Source organism: Chiloscyllium plagiosum, chromosome 1 (assembly GCF_004010195.1).
Source record: "Chiloscyllium plagiosum isolate BGI_BamShark_2017 chromosome 1, ASM401019v2, whole genome shotgun sequence".
NCBI lineage: Eukaryota > Metazoa > Chordata > Chondrichthyes > Orectolobiformes > Hemiscylliidae > Chiloscyllium > Chiloscyllium plagiosum.
The window spans coordinates 69,640,570-69,663,465 of NC_057710.1; the positions used below are offsets into that span (position 1 = coordinate 69,640,570).

Consider the following 22,896-nt stretch of genomic DNA (forward strand, 5'->3'; position numbering starts at 1 on the left):
CGGGGAGTCCAGAACTAGAGGGCATAGGTTTAGGGTGAGAGGGGAAAGATATAAAAGAGACCTAAGGGGCAACTTTTTCACGCAGAGGGTGGTACGTGCATGGAATGAGCTGCCAGAGGATGTGGTGGAGGCTGGTACAATTGCAACATTTAAGAGGCATTTGGATGGGTATATGAATAGGTAGGGTTTGGAGGGATGTGGGCTGGGTGCTGGCAGGTGGGACTAGATTGGGTTGGGATGTCTGGTCGGAATGGACGGGTTGGACCGAAGGGTCTGTTTCCATGATGTACATCTCTATGACTCTATTTCAGTGCACGTCAAAACAGAATTATTTAAATGAGTCAGCAAAAGTAATACCACAACAGGAACTTAGTGGAAAGGAAAACTGACATCTCCACACAGATAAGTATTTTATTGTTAGAAACAAATCTCAAATAGTTTCACACAGCTGGGAGAGTTGCAGTTCTGTAAAATTCCAGTTTTAAACGGCAAAGTAGAACTTTCAAAAGTTGATTGGGGGCAGGTATTTCCAGGTAAAAACAGCTGGAAAATCAAAAAAAAGGAGATAATAGAGTTCAGAGAGAGTACATTCCTATTCGGGTGAAAGGCAAGGTTAGTAGGTGTAGGGAATGCTGGATGACTGGAGAAATTGAGGTTTTGGTTAAGAAAAAGGAAGCATATGTCAGGTGTTGACAGTAGAGATACAGTGAATCCTTAGCAGAGTATAACTGCAGTAAGAGTATACATGAAATAGCTTTGGATTTTCCCTTTTCCTATTTGCCAAAGGGATTTTATAAATGTATTTAAAGGACAAAAAGGTAACTAGGGAGAGAATAGGGCCCCTCAAAGATTAGCAACGCATTCTGTGAAACCTCAGGAGATGGGGGTAGATAATAGTTGAGCATTTTATATCAGTGTTTACTGTGGAGAAGGAGCTGGAAGATATAGAATGTGGGGAAATAGATGGTGACATCTTGAAAAATGTCCACATTACAGAGAAGGTACTGGATGTCTTAAAACGCATAAAAATGGACAATTCCCAGAACCTGATTAGGTGTACCATAGAACTCAGTGGGAAGCTAGGGAAGTGATTGCTGGGTCCCTTGCTGAGGTATTTGTATTATCGGTAGGCACAGATGAGGTGCTGGAAGACTGGAGGTTGGGTAACGTGCTGCCACTATTTAAGAGGGGTGGTAAGGACAAGCCCAGGAACTATAGACAGTGAGTCTGACATCAGTGGTGGACAAGTTGTTGCAGGGAATCCTGTGGGACAGGATTTATATGCATTTGGAAAGGCAGGACTGATTAGGGATCGTCACCATGGCTTTGTGTGTGGGAAATCATGTCTCACGAACTCGATTGAATTCTTTGAAGAAATAACGAAGAGGATTGATGAGGGCAGAGTGGTGAACATGATCTATATGGACTTCAGTAAGGTGCTCAACAAAGTTCCTCATGGTAGACTGGTTAGCAAGGTTAGATCTCATGGAGTACAGGGAGAGCTAGCATTAACTTGAAGGTAGAAGACAGAGCATAGTGGAGGGTTGCTCTTCAGACTGGAGGCTTGTGTGTACAAGGATTGGTGCTGGGTCCACTGAATTTCATCATTTATATAAATGATTTGGATGTGAACATGGGAGGTATAGTTAGTAAGTTTGAAGATTACACCAAAATTGGAGGTGTAGTGGACAGCAAAGAAGGTTACCTCAAATTACAACAGGATCTTGATCAGATGGGTCAATGGGCTGAGAAGTGACCGATGGAGTTAAATTTAGACAAATGTGAGGAGCTGCATTTTGGAAAGACAAATCAGAGCAGGACTTATACACTTAATAGTAAGGTCCTAGGGAGTGCAGGTTCATAGCTTCTTGAAAGTGCAGTCACAGGTAGATAGGATAGTGAAGGTGGTGTTTGGTATGATTTCCTTTATTGGACAAAGCATTGAGTATAGAAGTTGGGAGGTCATGTTGCTGCTGTACAGGACATTGGTTACGCCACTTTTGGAATATTGTGTGCAAATCTGGTCTCCCTCCTATTGGAAGAATGTTGTGAAACTTTAAAGGGTTCAGAAAAGACTTACAAGGATGTTGCTGGAGTTGGAGAGTTTGAACTATAGGGAGAGGCTGAATAGGCTGGGGCTGTTTTCCCTGGAGCATTGGAGGCTGAGGGGTGACCGTATAGAGGTTTATAAAATCATGAGATGGGTTATGGAAAGGGTAACTACTCAAGGTCTTTTCTCTGGGAATGGGGAGTTAAGGATGTTGCTGGGGTTGGAGAGTTTGAACTATAGGGAGAGGCTGAATAGGCTGGGGCTGTTTTCCCTGGAGCATTGGAGGATGAGGGTGACCGTATAGAGGTTTATAAAATCATGAGATGGCTTATGGAAAGGGTAACTACTCAAGGTCTTTTCTCTGGGAATGGGGAGTTCAGAACTAGAGGACATAGGTTTACAGTGAGAGGGGCAAGATATAAAAGCTACCTAAGGGGCAATGTTTTCATAGTGGGTGGTGTGTGTATGGGATGAGCTGTCAGAGGAGGTGGTGGAGGCCAATACAATTACAACACTTAAAAGCCATCTGGATGGGTATAAGAATAGGAAGGGTTTAGAAAGATATGGACCAAGTGCTGGCAAATGGGACTAAATTAGGTTAGGATATCTGGTCAGCATGGACGGGTTAGACCAAAGGGTCTGTTTCCATGGCATACATCTCTATGACTCCAAAACCTTCTCATATATGCCAATAGTTTTACTAGATTAATTTTTAAAGCAACATCTCACTTTTTTAACATTATCAATATACATCATGATTAACTACAAGCTCACAGGAATAGGCTAGGAATTGATTTTTACAATAGACTGATTGCTGATTAATGAGCAAGTTCTAGTTCCAGGTCATTACATTGTAGTCCAATCCATTCCATCTCATTTGCTTACTGTTTAGCAGCTGAAAACGTTAGAAAGAAATTCCATCAAGCAGTTTGTGAAAGAGCTTAAAAATTCTTATATTTGCTGTGATATTATTTCACTTTGCATGATTTTCTTATGTCAGTCTTGGCTCTGGAGGTTGAATTATTATCTCATTCAAAGGCTTAAAGACCAATACCTGAATTTTAGCACAAGACTGACAAACCTGTGCTGAAATGAGGTAGGGCTGTACAGGTGAAAGAAAGATGCTAATTTGAGTTCTGGTTTTCCAGATGGATATAAAAATGTCCATTGGCACTATTTAAATAGGATGCAAGGGTGATTCCCTTTATTCTAACTAAAATTTAATGATATATATCAAAGCAACTTATACGCCCACTTACCTCCATGCTTTTTGTGGGATCTTCCCATATGAACAGCCTAAATAAACTACAATGTGCATTTATAATTGAAGATTAAGTATATGAATTTAAACTTAATTTTATCAATATGTAATAAAAATTGCACAGGAGTGGCTTTTAACATTTACAACTGAATTCTGCAGAAAATACCAAAATACTTAATACGAGTAAAAAAGATAATGCTGTTAATTTCAGTATTTTTGATATAACAATCTTGACCATTTGAGTTGAAGAATCTTCCAGCACCATTGTATTGTACACATTTCACTAAAAGAAATATGTAAATGTTATCTTTTTGCTTACTTGTTTCATTTGCAATGCAATTCCTGTAAAATATGGTGTAATGTGTGATAAAACCACGCTGTTCATTTACAGGAATTTCACTCCACATCAATGTGACATCTTTTTTCCCCACATTTTTCAGACGAACTAAAGGACCACTTGCTGGACCTGAGAAACAGAAGGATATAGCTTTTACCGCAGCTTGCACAGTTTAAAATATTCAGGTTGTAAAAGCGATTCCACATTTTCAGGCATTTTCTTATCTAACCTTTCCTACTCCAATTATTCCGCTAAATATGTTATCTATTAATAATCAGGTGTGTTTCATTTTGCGTTCATACGGGAAAGATCAATACTAGTATTCGTGTACTTTGCCACTTTAAGGGGATCTAAAGACACGGTGGTAGTATATTCTACCTCTGGGCCAGGAAATCTGGGTTCAAGTCCCACCTTTGTCAGGGGTATGTCGTTACACATCTGAATCGGGTGATTAAATTAACTACTTTGCCACTTTAGGCATCGGATTTTCAAAGCTGAGTACAGCAGGAAAAAACAAATGAAGAATTTTTATATACACTATCCTCTAATCAATACCTTGACTTCAAATCTCAGAAAAGTACCAAACTTACGTATACATTTTTCACCTCTCATTTTGATTAATTGTGACTGGCAAGTTGACAATTTTGCATTCTAGGAATTGAGTTTAGACTTACTTTAAATCAGAATATTCTTGATTTGTTATATTTTTAAAAATCAAACTGTCTAGATGTGTTATGACTGATGCCTGGAGCAGGTGGGACATGAACCAAGGTCTCTGGCTCAGTGGTAGGGACTTTACCACTGGGTCAAAAAATACCTCCACATTAGGATGTTTTTTTTTCCTAATCAGAATTTTCTTGAGAGAGAAATTAACCAGTCTAACAATGAGGAATTCATAACGAAAGAGTTAAACTGTTAGCTCCCAGTGATGCTAGTCAGAATCATATAGCATGGGAATAGCCCTTCTGTCCAAGCCGTCCAGGCCAATCATGTTCCCCAAACTAAAGTAGTCCTATTTCTAGCATTTGGCCTATATTCTTCCAAATCTTTCTTATTCATGTAATTATCCAAATGTCATTTAAATATTGTAACTGTACTCACATCTACCACTTCCTCTGGAAATTCATTCCACACACAAACCACCCTGTGTAAAAAGATTTGCTCCTCTCGTCTCTCGACTTAAAAATGTGTCCCCTAGTCTTGAAATCCCCCATTCTAGGGAAAAGACAACTACCATCAACTCTATCTATACCCCTAATTATTTTATAAACTTGCATAAGGTCACCTCCCAACCTCCTATGCTCCAGTGGAAAAAATACCAACCTATCCAGCCTTTCTTCATAATTCAAACCTTGGATAACTGGCAACATGCTGGTAATTTTTTTCCGAGCCTTTCCAGCTTAATAGTATCCTTCCTATAACTGGGCGACAAGAACTGGACACAGTTTCTCAGAAGAAGCCTCACCAATGTTCTGAACAACCTCAACATGACTTCCCAACTCCTATATTCAAATGAGCCACTCTGTGTAAAACAAAAGTTGCCCCGCATGTTCTTTTCAAATCTTTCTCCTCTTACCTTAAACATATACCGCCTAGTTTTGAACATGCCCACAGCAGGGAAAAGATCCTTGCTATTCACCTTATCTATGCCCCTTAGGATTTATAAACCTCTAAGGTCACCCCTCAACCTCCTATGCTGCAGCAAAAAGTCTCAGCCCACACAGCCTATTTTTAGGACTCAAACCCTCCATTCTCAACATCTTGGTAAATCTTTTCTGAACCCTCTCCAGTTTAATAAATCCTTCGTGTAGCAGGGTGACTAGATCTGCACATGGTACTCCAAATGTCCTGTACAACCTCAACAGGACATCTCAACTACTATACTCAAAAAAGGTTTGAGCAATAAGGCAAACATGTTGAATTTCGTCTTAACAACCTTGTCTACCTGTGATATAAACTTCAAAGAATTATGTACCTGAACCTCTAGGAATATCTGTTCTAGAACACTACCTGGTGAGCTCCCTTCTATTATGTCTTCCATTGTATATTAAGAAATTTTGATAGCTTGTACTGAACATGTAGATGAATTATGTATAAACATTATATAAATGCATTTATTCCATACAAATATACTCTGCATTTTATCATTAACATAATTAGTTTGTACATACGATCCTGCTGCAGATATGCCAGTTTTGAAAGCGGAGCTCCTGGTCGACCCTGATACATCGGGTATATAGTTATCCTGTAGCGCTTGAATGGCATTATATTATCTGTAGAAGCAATAAATGAAATACCTTATAGTTATTCCTCATTTAGCAATTTGAGTTTGTTTCAAAAAGAACAACTTGTTAAGTCTTTCCTGTGAAAAAGCAAGTAACCTTACATTTCTGACCTGTAGTTTTTACTTTACAAATGGCTGCTTTGGTCACCAACTATGACTGAAAGTACATTCTATGTTTATGTCTAGCACCACATATTTATTGTTGGATTTCACAGATTCCAAAAATAAGTGCCTCTTCAACTGCTTTTTTTTTTAAGAAAAGAAAAGGGATAAACTTAGTAAATTCATGGTGTACAATTTTCTAACCATTTAAAAACTCTAGCTTGACAATTTTAAAACATTTGTACTTAAATTTCCAATAAGTTCCTGTCAACCAGCAAGATTCCAAACCAGAAACACAAATGTTGAAAATCATTCCCACTTTCTAGCACAAAACTATAGAACAAAATAAATCAAAATAACTGATAGGCAATCAAATTGCACCCTTTGCTCTTCAAATATTGATAGACATGACAGAAATATGCACCTTTTATAAAAACCTTCCTTGCAGTTTTTTGCACAGTTTGCCAGAATAGAGGTCCAGGGCATAAATTCTTGATGGACTCTTCACACCATTCTATCACATAGCCACTCACTGCAGAACTAGAAGGCTTCCACTCCACCATCAACTGACCATCTTGAGGGTAGGCACTGACATTTTGTACAGGCAGGAATGCTGAAAGAGAATAAACACATCTTGCATTAAGAGGAACAAGTGTTCCTTTGAATTGAAAACCAATTTTAAAGCTCTGTGGTGGATTCTCCTGATATAAAACATACATATTTCTGTTAACCTTGACTCACCCACAACATCTTGAAGCCAGAACCCAAGTTTTGGGTTCAAGCTCTACTTCAGAGAATTGAATAAATATTCAAGGCTGACACCTGGGTTCATGGGTTAACTGGGACTTGTGCCATAGTAACATATCAATTTTGCTTGGTTGCATTCAGTCGCTAGGGTGCATGTCAGGGAGCAATTATCCAATTTTCCTGAATTGATCCAATATTTCTTCCTTTCTCCATTATTTGAAATTTGTAATTACTGCATTCTTGAAACTACAGCCAGATCAAATAATAGAAGAGTTTTCAAAATTCTTTTATGTGTATCACTGCAGGACCAGCATTTCTTGCTTTAATAACACTGTCATTTGGTTTCTCTTTGAAAAGGTAACATCACCATCGTGTTACCACACTGTGGGCTATTCTCTCATAGTTTTTGGCAGGGATTTGGGTGGGGGGGGGGGAAGAAAGAGTGAAGGGGGGGTAGGAGTGAAAGAGGCACAACTGGTTTCACCCAATAATTACCAGGAAGGAGGTTGAGAAAATGAGGATCCTTCATGGTAACCCATGCTATTGGGATCACTCCGAATCGCAAACTAGCTATTCAACCAACTGAGCTAACTGACTCTCTATTCTTCTTGCACATTCCACCAAAGCAAAAACGTAATTTGAATAGATTTAGTTGCAAGAAAGAAAAAGTAACTTGGAATTTGAGTTGAGTGCCTTCAGTATTAGGGAACAAGATATACGGCTTGCATATCTTGGAAGATTTTGTCAGTTCTGGTTAGTATTCCTCAGGAGGCCTAGTGGGTGATCAATTTCTCAGCAGTTCAAATATGTAGACGGAATGGATTGGAAAGACTGAATTGTCTATTTTCACATGCTACTTTATATTATGAAGAAAACTCACCTGATTCTGTTACTGCAGGCAGTATTAAAATTTCAGTGGGAGAGTCACCAGCTGAATTGCTGGCACTAAGTGTAACTTCGTATTCCCCATCTGAAACTGTAATATTCCATCCCAGTTTTGTTGTTTCAATGGTTTTGGTGTTCATAGAACTCTTCTTAATTATCATCTTGTACTTCAAGATAACCCCATTAGCATCTGACTTTTCTAATTCCTGCAATTTGAAAAATAGTTTAAAAAGAATTTTAAACGTCAGGTAGAAACTGATGCCAGGCCGAACTGAATTTTATTATGTACAAAAGGACAGACTAAGACATAAACATCAACTTTGGCATAATTTAGCCGATATCAAATCATTTAAGAATAAATGCAGTCTTTCTATCCTTTTGTTTACATTTTAAGACTTCAAATGTATGCCTTTTCAGAATCGTGTATTTTAAAGAAAGACTCATTGTCAGCTGATTTTATTGATAGGAAGATAGTGGGAAAATATAATCCACTCAAAACATTCTGAAGTGGAACATTACTTTCTGAGCAAGAATTCTTTCATTGCTTTCAGCATGCTGAGAAAGACATCGTTTCAAATATCTCCTACCCATGCAAGTACATTCCATGTTCCACAAGAAAAACAGAATCTGTTGAGTCTGCTAGATCAGGTCAAATAACATGGTCTAATCAAATGACATACACCTTAGGCTGAAGAGAGTCAGAGTTATTAAACCAAAATAGATTATCTCCTGATTTTAGATGCTAATCCTGGTACACCATTGAAGTTTAATACTGCCCTGTAATTTGATTTCATCCCACCAAAGAATTTTAGTATTCCTGTAGAAAACAGTACAGAAGCCTTCCTCACTTTGAGCCCTTGCTGGCTCTCTGTAAAACAGACCAATCCTGTTCCTCTGTTCTATTTACGCAGTACTGCAAGTTTACTTCAAGTGAAGTAATTCATTGTCTCAGTTTCTATCATTCTTGTTGAAATTCAAATTCCGGGCCATTATCACTCACTGTATATCCTTCCATACACACTTTCCTTAATCACTTGCCAAAACCATTTAATCTACGGACCTTAAGCCATCATATACTATCAGCTATTTGCAACAGGTTTTCTAACCTGACCTTATAGCTAAAATTCCTGATTTCTGGAATTTTACGTGCTCTCAACAATCCAGATACTTTCTAAACTGTGACAATTACAACTGGATGCAATACCCCAGTCGTGGTCCAACCAGATTCACCATAACTTCCACTTTGATACTTTGTATCTCAATTTATGAAGCACAATATCCCAAGTGATTAGCTAACTGCTCTCAATATTTCCTGCCTCCAGATTTCTTTGTTTCTGACCACTCTAGAACAGGTCATTAAGCTTTTATTGCCCCTCTCTATCCCTCTCCAAAATATATTACCTCATACAGTCCTTATTAAACTCCATTTTCCACATGTCCAATTATTCTGCTAGCACATCCATTGGACTACGTCCCACTGCAGTTAATTGCCATCATCCTTAATGTCAGCTACACCATCAGATTTGGTATCATTACCAAAATGTAGCAAATTTTACTTTCTATTCGAACATTCAAATCATCTACACATTTCAAAAAGCAACGATCCAAGAACTGCATTGTGGGGACCATCACTCTCTTCCAGTCGGAAAAACTTAAGGAAATGCACTTATAAAACAATTGACTGAGTAAGGGGAGGTAGATATTTGTACCCCAACAGAAAATTCTCAAATTCCAGCTTTCAAATTCCATTCTGTTTTGCAAAGTTATATAGAAATTAACCCTGTCAAATCCCAAAATTTTAGCGACATTTACTTTTATGGTCTTAATCTAGGACAGCAGATGGACCCTGCATAAGACAGATAAATTGTAAAAAGAATGTACGACAGCTGAAATCTAATTCAATATTAACTTAATTTTTGCATCATTGACATACATAATTATGAATAAATCACCAGAATATAACACATAAAAAGTAAAATTTAATGTGCTATATAACCATTGGCTAGTATCTTTCAAAAATGTGATGCTGGAAAAACACAGCAGGCCAGGCAGCATCTGAGGAGCAGGAGAATCGACGTTTCGGGCATAAGCCCTTCTTCAGGAATGAGGCTGGTGTGTCAGGCAGGCTGAGATAAAAGGTAGAGGGAGGGGTGCTGGGAATAAGATAGGTGGAAGGAGGTGAGGGTGAGGGTGATAGGCTGGAGAGGGGTGGGGGCGGAGAGGTTGGGAAGAAGATTGCAGGTCAAGAAGGCGGTGCCTCCAACCACAAGGGATGAATGCAGATTTCTCCAGCTTCCTCATTTCCCCTCCCCCCACCTTATCTCAGTCCCAAGCCTCAGACTCAGCCTTCTTAACCTACAACTTCCTCCCTACCTTTTATCTTAGCCTGCTTGGCACACCTTCCTCATTCCTGAAGAAGGGCTTATGCCTGAAACATTGATTCTCCTGCTCCTTGGATGCTGCCTGTTCCACCAATCGTATTCCCAGCACCCCTCCCCCAAATCCCCTCCCCCCTACCTTTTATCTCAGCCCATCTGGCACACCAGCCTCATTCCGAAGAAGGGCTTATGCCCAAAACGTCGATTCTCCTGCTCCTCGGATGCTGCCTGACCTGCTGTGTTTTTCCAGCATCACATTTTTCAACTCTGGTATCCAGCATCTGCAGTCCTCACTTTCTCCTAGTATCTTTCAATCAAAGGCAAGTCATCAACACATCATACATATATTGATAGACACGTTAACAGTATGGTGCTTCACTGAGTGCAGGGTCTGGGGACAAGGGTACCAGAGGGTCAGAAGCAAGGGCAGGGTTAGCCCTCAGTGGCCATATCCCTGCACTAGTTCCATTCTCTTAACTATGCACACAATAGCATGGAATTTCAGACCATCCTATGCCCTGCCCAACCAGAGGCCCGCACTATTAAACCAGTTGGACAGGCCCACTCTTTCCAGTCCCACTTGCAGCTGAAATAATTGTAGCCCTGGAAGGTTATGGTCATTAAAATAATTATTGATTATTAGTTAAGGGTCTTTATTGGTTGCATGACAAGAAGGCAGAGTTTGGGCTTGCCCAGACCTTAATTTGGACAACCATGGAAAGGTTGCTGGTCTGTTACCATTCCACAAAATTAAGTTTCCTTCTGCCTCCAGAAGGCCTGCTGTCTCTGGCCCTCAAATATTCACTTTTAGCATAGCTGCATTTCTGCCTGAATTCGTACTTAACTGATCATAGCTTGAATTCCAAGACTGGTTGTCACACAACACCAAGTTCCAATTTTTTTCCAAACATAAAAGCCAAATATCATGGATGCTATAAATCCAAAATCAGAATTAAGGCTGAGATAGATAGATAGATTCCTAATAAGTAGGGGAATCAAGGGTTATGGGAAAAGGGCAGATGCGAGGGGTGTCATGATCCTACTGAATGTTGGAACAAGTTTAAGAGACTCAATGGCATATTCCTGTCCCTATTTTGTATGGTGTTACAAAAAGGAAAGAAGCTGGTAAAATATGCTGATCAGGCACCATTTTCAGAAAAACATACATAATCTTTAAAAAGGTGATCTTTCACAATAACTGAAGAGGAAATAGAGATTCAAGAGTTTCTTTAAGGCAGTGGAAAGGGGAGGGGCAGGAATACCAAAGAAGCAGCTTTGTAATAGGGTGACAGTGAAGGGGGATCAAATAGCTGAACGTTTATGATACAACAGCTAACATTTGCATCCAAATTGAGGCATGTATTGCAATATAACTTTGTTCTTATTCGGCCTGTACTGTGTTGAATAAATCAGAATGGTCCAATTTGCGGCACGACTTAATCCTAATTGGAGATTGAATAGAACACTGAACAAGTTAGAAATGAGGGACAGTCACATTCACAAATAAAACTTATCACAATTTGGTTTAAAAGGAGTATTTCCTCGATGTCTGTTACTAGGTACTTGTAAACCTAAGGCATATGTCTACATATAGAAAACAAACAGAAGACAAAGTTACCTTCCACATGATATGGATCTTTCTCTTTGAAAAATCCAGATTTTCAACTGTTCTCCAAATTGGTGGACCTCGTAATGGCTCTAGCGATAAAAATGTTAATAGATAAAGCTTTGATGCAATTAAAATAAACAGTGATTAATTCAACCCAGTATTTAAAATTACAATTGTACAAATGTAATTTTTGAGCATCATGGCTTTGTGTCAACAGTTTAACTAATTATTGGCGTTCTTTGACAAAGAAACCAGTGTATGTAGCGTACATAGGTTTCCAGAAGGCATTTGATAAAGTGCGACATCAGAGGTTACTGCAGAAAATAAAAACTCTTGGTTTAGGGGGTAGCATACTAAAGAGGCAGAAGTTTGACTTGTGAACAGTAAGCAGAGAGTAGACATAAATGGGTGTTTTTTTGCTATAGCAAGATGCAAAAAGTGTTGTCACAGAGATTGGCACTGGAATCTATTCACCATTTTCCTTAAATAATTTGGATGAAGAGATGGAGGAAATGGTCACCAAAATTTCTTGATGATACAAAGCTAGACAGTAAAGCAAATTGTGGACTGGGCAAAAAGGAGAATAAAAAGAGATATAGATAGTTAAAGTGAGTGGGGAACAATCAAGCAAGTGAAACTATAACGTTTGCAGCTATGAAATTGTACGGACGTACAGTATGTGAAACTGTTGTCCATACTAGTAACAAGAACTTGGGCAGGAAGGAAGAGTTGGTCTGCCAGATGAATACATGGCTGGAAAAAAAATATGGTGCAGGAGGGATGGCTTTAGATTCCCAAGGCACTGGCTCCAGAAATTGGCAAGCTAAATGTATTGCACATGATCAGAGCTGGGACCAAGTATCTTGGAAAACATTTTGCTAGTGCTTATAAAAAGACTTCAAAATAAAATGGCAGGACACTGGGAACAAAGGGAGGATATGAGAATGGAATACCAGGGTACAAAATACTTAGAGACAGATAACACCAGCATAGAGAATAGGAAGTTAATAGGCAAAGTTTCAGTAAAAAGCAGAAAGTAACAGAAGTTTAAATCAGGGTTATTGTGCAAGTATGTGAATGCATAATAAATAATTTTAGGATGTTGCCCATGCAAATTTACATGTGAAAATATGATGTTGTGATGACAACAAAGACCTGTTCAAGTCCTCAAGATTCAATATTCAATATTCCTGGGTACAAGATGTTCAGAAAGGCAGGATGTGTAGTTATGAGAAATGTTAGATCAAAAATACAAAATTGAGAGCTAAGAAGAATACAGAAGATTCAGAGAGGCGAAAAGAAAACACATTAGAGAAGCAAAGAGGGACGACGAGAAAATAACTGGTTTCCAACATAAACGGGAATCCCAAAGCTTCCTATAGGTAGGTCAATAGTGAAAAAGTGGTAAAAGGATTAGAGTCAAATAAGGATCACAATGTGAATTTACATATGGAGGCAAAAGGCATGGCTGAGGTGTTAAATTAATACTTTGCATCTGTTTTTAAATCAAGAGGTTAGATACTACTGAGGCCATGGTGACAGGAAAGCTCTGGCATTAGAAAGGTTCAACATTGATAAGGAGAAAGTAATATATGGGCTATCAATACCTAAAATTGACAAGGCACTAGGATCAGATAAAACTTATCCAAGGATATTGAAGGAATAGAATGTGTGAAAAATTAGAGTGAGAAATTCAGGGCACCAGCCATAATTTAAGAGTCTTCCCTCGCGGGTTTTGAAAAGTTTTGTAGCTCAGGTTGAGGTTTGCTCGCTGAGCTGGAAGGTTTGTTTTCAGATATTTCGTCACCATATCAGGTATCTTCTTTGAACCTCCGGTGAAGCAGTGGTCATATAGCTCGCTTTTTATTTAAGTGTTTAGGTTCCCTTGGGTTGGTGACATCATTTCCGGTGTTGATGTTATTTCCTGTTCTTTTTCTCATGGAGTGGTAAATGGGATCCAAGTTAACGTGTTTGTTGATAGAGTTCAGGTTGGAATGACATGCTTCTAGGAATTCTTGTGTGTGACTCTGTTTGGCTTGTCCTAGGATGGATGTGTTGTCCCAGTCGAAGTGGTGTCCTTCCTCATCTGTATGTGAAGATACTAGTGAGTGGGGGGGTCATATGTTTTTTTGTGGCTAGTTGATGTTAATGTATCCTGCCTGTTTGTCACAGTTCTTGCAAGGTATTTTGTAAATAACATTAGTTTTGCTTGTCGTCTGTATAGTGTCTTTCAAGTTCATTAGCTGTTATTTTAATGTGTTGGTGGATTTGTGGGCTATCACGATGCCAAGAGGTCTGAGTAGTCTGGCAGTAATGCAGAGACTTGCACAAACAGCTCTACCAACCATCCAACCCAAATGTTGGGTCCGCTACATGGTTGACACCTTTGTCATCACTAAACAAAACAAATTAGAGGAAACCTTCAAGACCATCAATAATCCCCTTACTGGCATAAAATTCACTAAAGAGGAGGAAAACAATAACAAACTGTTATTCTTAGATGTCGTAGTAGAGCGAATAGCCAATGCGGATCTTCAAACCAATGTTTACAGGAAAACAACACATACAGACCAAAGACTGAACTACAGAAGCAATCATCCCAACATCCACAAACGAAGATGTATTACAACATTATTTCAAGGAGCCACCACACACTGCAGCACAGAGGAACTATGAAGAACAAATGAAAATCACCTATACTGTGTATTCAAAAAGAACAGGTACCCAACGAACACAGTCCACTGAATTCTCAGCAACAAACCCAAACAAGCAGACAAAATGCGTCCAGAAACCCTAGCCACTCTCCCCTACATCAAAGACATCTAGAAAATGGCTGCTAGAGTACTCAGACTTCTTGGCATCATGGTAGCCCACAAACCCATCAACATACTAGAACAGCAGCTAATGAACTTGAAAAACCCTATACAGGCAACAAAGCAAAACTAATGTGATTTACAAAATACCTTGCAAGAACTGTAACAAACATGACAATGGACAAACAGGCAGAAAACTAGCCACCAGGATACATGAACATCAACTAGCCACAAAAAGACTAGTATCTTTACATACAGATGAGGAAGGACACCACTTCGACTGCGACAACACATCCATCCTAGGACAAGCCAAACAGAGACACAAGCGAGAATTCTTAGAAGCATGTCATTCCACCCAGAACTCTATCAACAAACACATTGACTTGGATCCCATTTACCACCCGCTGAGAAAATGAAGGGGAAATGTTCTATGTAACCCAAGGAAATCTAAACACAAATAAAAAACAGACCATAACACCAGTGCTTCATTGTTGGCTCACTGACTATGTTACCTGGTATAGTAATGAAATGTCTGAAAACAAACCTTCCAGCTCAGCGAGCAAACTTACATTCAGTCTTCCCGAGACTCGGGGAGGTGCAAGCAAACTGGAGGATTGCAAACATTCCCCTGTTCAAACAAGTTGTAAGGATAAACCCAGTAATTACAGACCAAGTCAACTTAACTTCAGTAGTGGGGAAGTCTGTTGAGAAAGAATTCAGATAAGAATTAGTGGCCTCATGGGGAAAAAAACTGGAATTGCCAATGTGCATTTTTAAAGGGGACATTGCTCTTGACTGTTTTCTTTCTGAAGAGATATGAACATATGAGCAGGGAGCAAGAATGGGCTACTTGGCCTTTCAAAGCCAATTTAAGATCATGGCTGACATGACTTTAATCTTAACTCTACATTCCTGCATAGCCAGCCCCTGATAATCTTTCCATAAGGCATAGGATCAGATATTAGGCCATTTAGCCCATTGAGTCTGCTCTGCCATTCAATCATGGCTGTTACGTTTCTCAACACCGTTCTCCCGCTTTCACCTCATAATCCTTGATCCCCTTTACAATCAGGAACCCCTATCTATCTCAGTCTTAATTATATACAATAGAGTCCCTACAGTGTGGAAACAGGCCTATTGGCACAACAAGTCCACACCAAGCCTGCAAAGAGTATCCCACCCAGACCGATTCCCCTATCTTACTACTTTACATTTACCCCTTACTAATGCACACACCCCTGAATACTATGAGCAATTTAGTATGGCCAATTCACCTAACCTTCAAATCTTTGGATTGTGGGAGGAAACCCACGTAGACATGGGGTAGAATGTGCAAACTCCGCACAGACAGTCACCCGAGGCAAGAATTGAACCCGGGTCCCTGGTGCTTTGAGACAGCAATGCTAACCACTGAGCGACCGCGCCACCTGCTCAACAATCTGGCTTCCACAGCCTTCTGTGGCATTGGATTCTATAGATTCACCACTCTCTGGCTGAAGAAGTTTCTCCTTATCTCTGTTCTAAAAGATCTTCCCTTTACTCTAAGGCTGTGCCCTCAGGTCCTTGTCTCTCCTAACAATGGAAACATCTTCCCAACATCTACTCTGTCTAGGCCATTCAATATTCTGAATGTTTCAATTAGATCCCCCTCATCCTTCTAAATTCCATCAAGTATAGACCCAGAGTCCTCAAACGTTCCTCGTGTATTAAGCTTTTCATTCTTGGGACCATTCTCATGCACCTCCTCTGAACACAGTCAAAGCCACTATATCCTTACTGAGATATGGGGCTCAAACTGTGCACAATACTCCCAATGTGGTCTGACCAGAGCCTTTTAGAGTCTCAGAAGTACATCCCTGTTTTTTATATTCAAGTCCTCTCAAAATAAATGCCATTATTGCATTTGCCTTCCTAACTCAACCTGCCAGTTTACCTTGAGACACTCCTGGACTAGAGCTCCCACATCTCTATGCTTCCTACCAAACTGCATAACCTCCCACTTTCCTATGACATTCTCCACCTACCACAATGCCTCTCCTAACCCGTCCAAATCCTTCTGCAGGCTCTCCGCCTCCTCAATGCTACTTGTCCCTCTGATCTATCTTTGTATCATCTGCAAACTTAGCCAAAATGACCTTGGTTCCTTCATCTAGATCGTTAATGTATAATGTAAAAAGTTGTGGTCCCAATTTGAGTCTTGCACACCGCTTCAATGCTGAGAAGCGCCCTTTTATCCCCACTCTTTTCTTTCTGCCAGGCAGCCAAGCTTCTATGCCTGCTAGCACCTTGCCTCGAACACCATGGGCCCTTATTTTCCTCAGTAACCTCTTGTGCAACACCTTGTTAAAGGCCTTTTTGAAGTCCAGGTCGATAACATCAATTAGCTCTCCTTGGTATAACCTGCTGGTTACTTCCTAAAAGAAAATAGCCCATCTTTCATCCCCTTGATAATCAAGAATTTATCTACTTCTGCCTTAAAAATATTTAAAGTTTCTGCACCCACTGCCTTTTAAAAGGAAATGAATTCCACAGATTACACAAACCATGGGTGTAGTTCCTAAAGTTTACAAGATTAAGAAATAATTTGATTGAAGTTTAGTACGATATTAAAGGGAACTGACACCAGATAGAAACCATCTCCAGGGGTTGGGACATAACCAATTGGTTTCAGCCAGATCTTTCAGATGTGAAATTAGCCAAAATTTGTATATAAGGAGGGTGGGAGACTTTTGAAACTCTGTTCCTCAATTCTACCTTTAGATGACTGACTGTGTGGAGCTTGCACATTCTCCATGTCTGTGTGGGTTTCCTCCTGCAGTCCAAAAACATGCAGGTTAGGTGGATTAGCCATGGAAAATGCAGGGGTATTGGTCTGAGTGGAACTCTACTTGTTGGGTCAGTTGAGACTCAAATGGACCAAATAGCCTGCTTCCACACTGTACGGATCATATGTTTCTAATGATTCTACACCACTGTGTGCTGGTAATGGAGGAAATGAATGGTTATAGCGTCATCACTCAAATATCTTCAGTGAATTCCTTTGGCAGATTTCAATTTTAACATGGACATATAAAATGGCATTCTCTTTACTTTATTCTACATACTGGCTTCAGGTGTTTTTCCAATTTTCTCTAAACTCCAGTCACTCCAGTATCCTGTCTCATCATTTCTCTTGCAGCGAATTGTGAAGACGTAGTCAGTGAAAGGTTTCAGTTCTTGAATCAAGAAAGATTCCTTTTGGGTGTCTGTATCCTCAGGGGGAACCTGTCAAGAAAATAACTGCAGAAGTTAATGACAATAGCAAACAATGAATTTATGATTCAGCAATAAATTAATCATGAGCATAATCTCAGTCATTTACCAGTGCATTTCAGAAATAGCCAATGATTTCTCAGTGTCACAGATATGACTGAAGAAAGCAGAGTCCAAATGATAATGCTTACACATCATTGGACAAAACATCAAAAATGCGATCACATTGATCTCAATAACCTACTTAAAAAATGTAATGGCTAATAGGTATCAGCTGTGATTAAGCTGATTCATGCAAATGATGCTTTATTAAAGCATATGATTGGAACTGAAGTGAATGAGCGTACTTAATTAAGTGTATCACTATTACTGCATTATTTAAAATTTTGAAAATTAAAATTTCTTGTGCTTGCTAGTTGTTCTCAGAGCAGCAAAATGGAGATCAGAGTTTAAATAACAGCAAATTCTGTTCTTGAATAGTTTCACTTGTTGTTAACTGTGAATTTTATGATCTGTTTTTACAAGGGACCTAAGGGGCAACTTTTTCACGCAGAGGGTGGTACGTGCATGGAATGAGCTGTCAGAGGAAGTGATGGAGGCTGGTACAATTACAACATTTGAAAGGCATCTGGATGGGTATATGAATAGGAAAGGTTTGGAAGAATATGGGCCGGGTGCTGGCAGGTGGGACTAGATTAGGTTAGGATATCTGGTCGGCATGGACATGTTGGACCAAAGGGTTTGTTTCTGTGCTGTACATCTCTATACTCTATGTGTAATAAACATGTTCAGGTTACAATACCATGACAATAATATACCTGCATCCATTCCGGAGAACCAACAATTTTATATCGCAGGATATACTTGAGGTTATACGTAGCTGGTACAGATGGCTTTTTCCACTTCACAGACAAGACTGTGCTCATGTTTTTAATTTGTTGTATTGAAGTTATCACTGGAGGATCAGGTTTTACTGAAACACAAGAGAAATTAATTTAATATGGTCAGATAACTGTAAAGTCAGATTTGGCAACACAAACAAAATAGTGGACAGAGAGAAAAATAGTAAGTGTTATACAATCCTTATTCCAGCTTCTCTGATTGTACAATCCCGTGGAACGCAAGTTAGTTACTCATGCTGTTGGCTGGAGATAGGTTAGCTCTTAAAAATAGAGAGCTCAAATCCTTCTTTATGACTTAGTTTTATAAGAATTGGCTTAGCAGTCAAGATGTAAATTAAAACCAATCTTAGTTATATCAGCCAATGATATGCAATCTGCACTTTGTAGTGAACTGCAATTTTTCTATTAATTGATGTTCAACTAATGTTAGTTCTGGATGTTAGCGTATAGGTGGTTATCTAAATCTTCAATGTCACTGTTTGGCTTTCGTTATATACAAACCTGTGGAATCTGTGGCTTCACTTTTTTAGTTAGAAGTCTGGATTCCACATTTTTTAAAATAAAGATAAGTTACTGGAGTTACTGAGATCATAACACTGGCTAAGAACTTTATGGGTTTTGGAGAACTAAATATTGGCAAGCCCAGCTCAATTATCAAAAGGGAGTTATGAGATTTCTATCAATTTTAGGAAAGAAAAATGAACTACAGATTTACTAAACAGATATTCATTAATTTGCCAGCTACACATCAAATAATTGTTGGTGTTCCAATTAAACACCACAAAAGGAATCACAAATGGTCAAAGTGTTGCCTCCGTCACTCCAAGTTCATAAACATCATTCTACAGATGTTATACTAGATGTTGGCAAGATATACATTTTAAAATACATAAAATAAACTAAATATACTTGTGAAACAGTGTCAAAAACATTTCCATCTTATTACACATTTCTACTCTACGGTCTTAAAACTACAGATGAATGTTAGTGTAGGAACAAAACCTGTTGAAAATCTGAAATAAAAATATAATAATGCAGAACATTTTCAGCATACTAGGCAATATTTATGGGGGAACAAATGAATTAATGTTTGGAATAAGGATCTCTCAAAACCATTATTGAAAAATGGATAAGAAGATGCATTTTGATAAAGTCAGTTCTTGAACATCATTTAATTTCAACACTGGAAACATTGTGTATGGATTGAGTTTTGTGCAAGATTCATTTATTTTGCTCATTAAGTTTTTTTTAAAGAGTATATAGACGCATACTCACTAACATCAACCGGATCCAGTTGTAGTGAATCAGATGTTGCATTACCCAAGTCATTCTTCACCTCGACCCAGATCGTATTGAAAACGAAATAATGGATACTTGGAAACAAAACGGCATAAGAGTTGTTCACACCTTCTGGCAGTGGATATGACTTTAAATTGTTAGGTGCAATTCTGAAAAATACAAACATTAGGATGTTTCAACACTTAATTGTATGGAAAAATATTAAACTTACTGCAAATAGCCATGACCTGTAGGAACGTCTTTCACTGTATACTTAAGGTACCAGAGGTGTAATTCATATTTCAATCTGGTGTAAATGCTTCCCTTAATGAAGCAACACTTTGAATATAAACAGTATTTTTTATATAGTAGAATTTTCCAAAGCACAACTTAGAAAACAAAATTCAGCATCAAGATTAGGACAGATGTCAAAAAGCTATGTTTTACAGAGGGTCTTAAAAATGAAGAGAATGCAGGTTAGAGGAGGCATGCAAGAGTCAGACCATGAGCACCTACAAGCGTACCTGTTACCCATGCATCAAGCTAGAATTAGAGGAGCGTAGAAATCTTGAGAGTCTGTAGGACTGGAGAAGGTTACAGAAGTAGGGAGGGGTATGGTCCTGGAATGATTTGGTAAAAAAGGATGAACGTTTTAAAATTGAGCCATTGCTGGTCCAGGAGTCACTAAATCATGAAACACGAGGCTGACTGATGATCAATACATGGTGAGAGACAAGATGTGGGAAAAATATGTCCACGGTATTGGAGAAGCTCAACTTTCTGTCGATTCCAAGATGGGAGGTAAACTAAGAATGGTCAAGAGACAACAAAAATACAGATGAAGGCTCCAGCAGATGAGCCAAGCCCTCGGCAGAGTGTGGCAATGTCACGGAGATGGACAAATCAAATATACGATTGAAAGTTCAACTCGGGTCAAATAGCAAATTAAAACTAGATATCCATGCAGTTAAAACATTAAAGTTAACGGATTCCGACTGGATGTCAAATGTAATATTCCAGTGGATAGGAAGCAAAAACTGGCCAGCGAAACTAAGTTTTAAAAGAATGAAAATTGAGACATAACATACAAAAATTTTAAAAGAAAATTTAACTGTGAACTTGATTCATGCTTAAAAACTGAAAATAAATTAATAATTTTAAAAATTCTGCTTTAACTTGCATAAAGGTACTAAAAATCATAATTGACCAAGCAACTGTATACTTACAATACTTTAAACTGGTAGCTGGTGGGTAAGTATGTATTGTTTCCAGGATTCCAGGAGCAAGTCATATTTTTCCTATCATAGGTAATACATGACAAGTTTTTTGGCTTTTCTGGTGGCACTAAAAGAAAAACAAAATCATAAAAATGCATTCCATCACGATTAGTAACAGATCAGTTTAGTATTTTATGATTTAACATTTATTCTGTATCAAGAGCATCTGGGTCTGCTTAATACACACTAGAGTCTACTTCATACACACCTGAGTAGATAGGAACAAGAGTAGGCCATTCAGTCCATTGCACCTGCCTGCCATTATAGTGCAGCAAAACAGCATTGAAAAGATGATCAACTATCTCCATTTTCCTTAATGTCATTAGTTTCTTGACTAAGCTCCCACATCCCTCTGGGGTCGAGAACTCAAAAGATTGACCTTTCTCTGAACAAATTCCTCTTCATCTAAATGTTAAATAGCTTCTCCTTAATGTTATATTATGTCATTTGGCTCTAGACTCACTATCCAAGGGCAATATCCCATTTATATTCATCCAGACTGTACAAATTTTATAAAAGTTTCAATGAAATTACCCTCTAAACTCGAAAGAATACATGGCATAGTGGAAGCTGGGTCTGTATTCGATTAAGATTCACTAGAATCTTGAGGGACATGGACATGGTGAATAGACAAGGCATTTTCCTTAGGTTGGGGGAGTCCAGAATTAGAGGAAATAGGTTTAGGGAAAGATTTAAAAGGGCCCTAAGTGGCAACTTTTTCACACAAAGGCTGGTGAGTGTATGGGATGAGCTGCCAGAGGAAGTGTACAGGTTGGTACGATACAAATTTAAAAAGCATCTGAATAGGAAGCGTTTAGAGGGATATAGGCCAAGTACTGGCAAATGGGACTAGATTAATTTAGGATACCTGGTCGATGTGGACGAGTAAGACGGAAGGGTCTGTTACTGAGCTGTACATCTCTATGATTTTATTACCTCCATCTTTTGCAAGTACATTCTTCCTTAGTTAAGGAGACTGAAACTATACAAACTGCAGGTGAGGTATCAAGAAGGCTCCGTATAATGCAGCAAGTCATCTTTTAATCTGTACTCAAAACCCCTTGAAATGAATGCCAACATACCATTTGGCTTCCTAATTGTTTGCTATATGCACAGTAGATGCTACCTTATAATGTAAATCGGACAAGGATACATAGATCCTTCTGCACTTCCCAAACTTTTACCATCTAAGAAATATTCTGCCTTTTCTAATTTTCCTAACAAAATCAATAACTTGACATTTATTCAGAGCTTGATGAGGACTCAGATGAATTTCCAAATGCATTCATTTCACATTGTTAACAGAAGTGGAATTTGTACGTTTGATTTAATTATTGAGATAACCATATCAACACAATTTTGGATGTGTGCAAAATGGTTATCATGTTTGGCCATATAATTAATAGTACTTCAATGCAATTCATTGCATGTAAAATATTTGGGATCCTGTAAAAGACGCAACAAATATCTACATAAACATAGTTTTTTTCATCCTAAACCTCAGGTTCTCAAAATTCAAGGATAAACAAGTGGAAAACTAAAACAAAAATGACAGTTAGTCTGATGGAAATGCTGACCTTCAGAGGGTAAATCAAAATACGCTTTGCATTCATGATATGGCGAAAAGATTTTAATACATCTATAATTGGGAGAATTACATTTATAATGGAAAGATTTTACAGCAGACTTACTAGAATGGTACCAGGAATGAAGGATTTTAG

General features: G+C 38.6%; 1 protein-coding gene across 5 annotated transcripts in view; it reads right to left on the reverse strand.

Moving 5' to 3' along the window:
- Positions 1–22,896, reverse strand: part of LOC122549305 (interleukin-6 receptor subunit beta-like) — a 79,948-nt gene that overhangs the window by 16,962 nt on the left and 40,090 nt on the right. For all 5 annotated transcript variants that reach the window (XM_043688915.1, XM_043688907.1, XM_043688931.1 and 2 more), the window contains 9 exons: positions 21,125–21,242; positions 19,896–20,068; positions 18,537–18,691; positions 17,571–17,730; positions 11,663–11,742; positions 7,662–7,872; positions 6,459–6,647; positions 5,820–5,921; positions 3,631–3,777 (listed from right to left, as the gene is read on the reverse strand). In XM_043688915.1, coding sequence (XP_043544850.1) covers positions 3,631–3,777; positions 5,820–5,921; positions 6,459–6,647; positions 7,662–7,872; positions 11,663–11,742; positions 17,571–17,730; positions 18,537–18,691; positions 19,896–20,068; positions 21,125–21,242 — 1,335 coding nt within the window. The remainder of the gene's footprint in view (positions 1–3,630; positions 3,778–5,819; positions 5,922–6,458; positions 6,648–7,661; positions 7,873–11,662; positions 11,743–17,570; positions 17,731–18,536; positions 18,692–19,895; positions 20,069–21,124; positions 21,243–22,896) is intronic.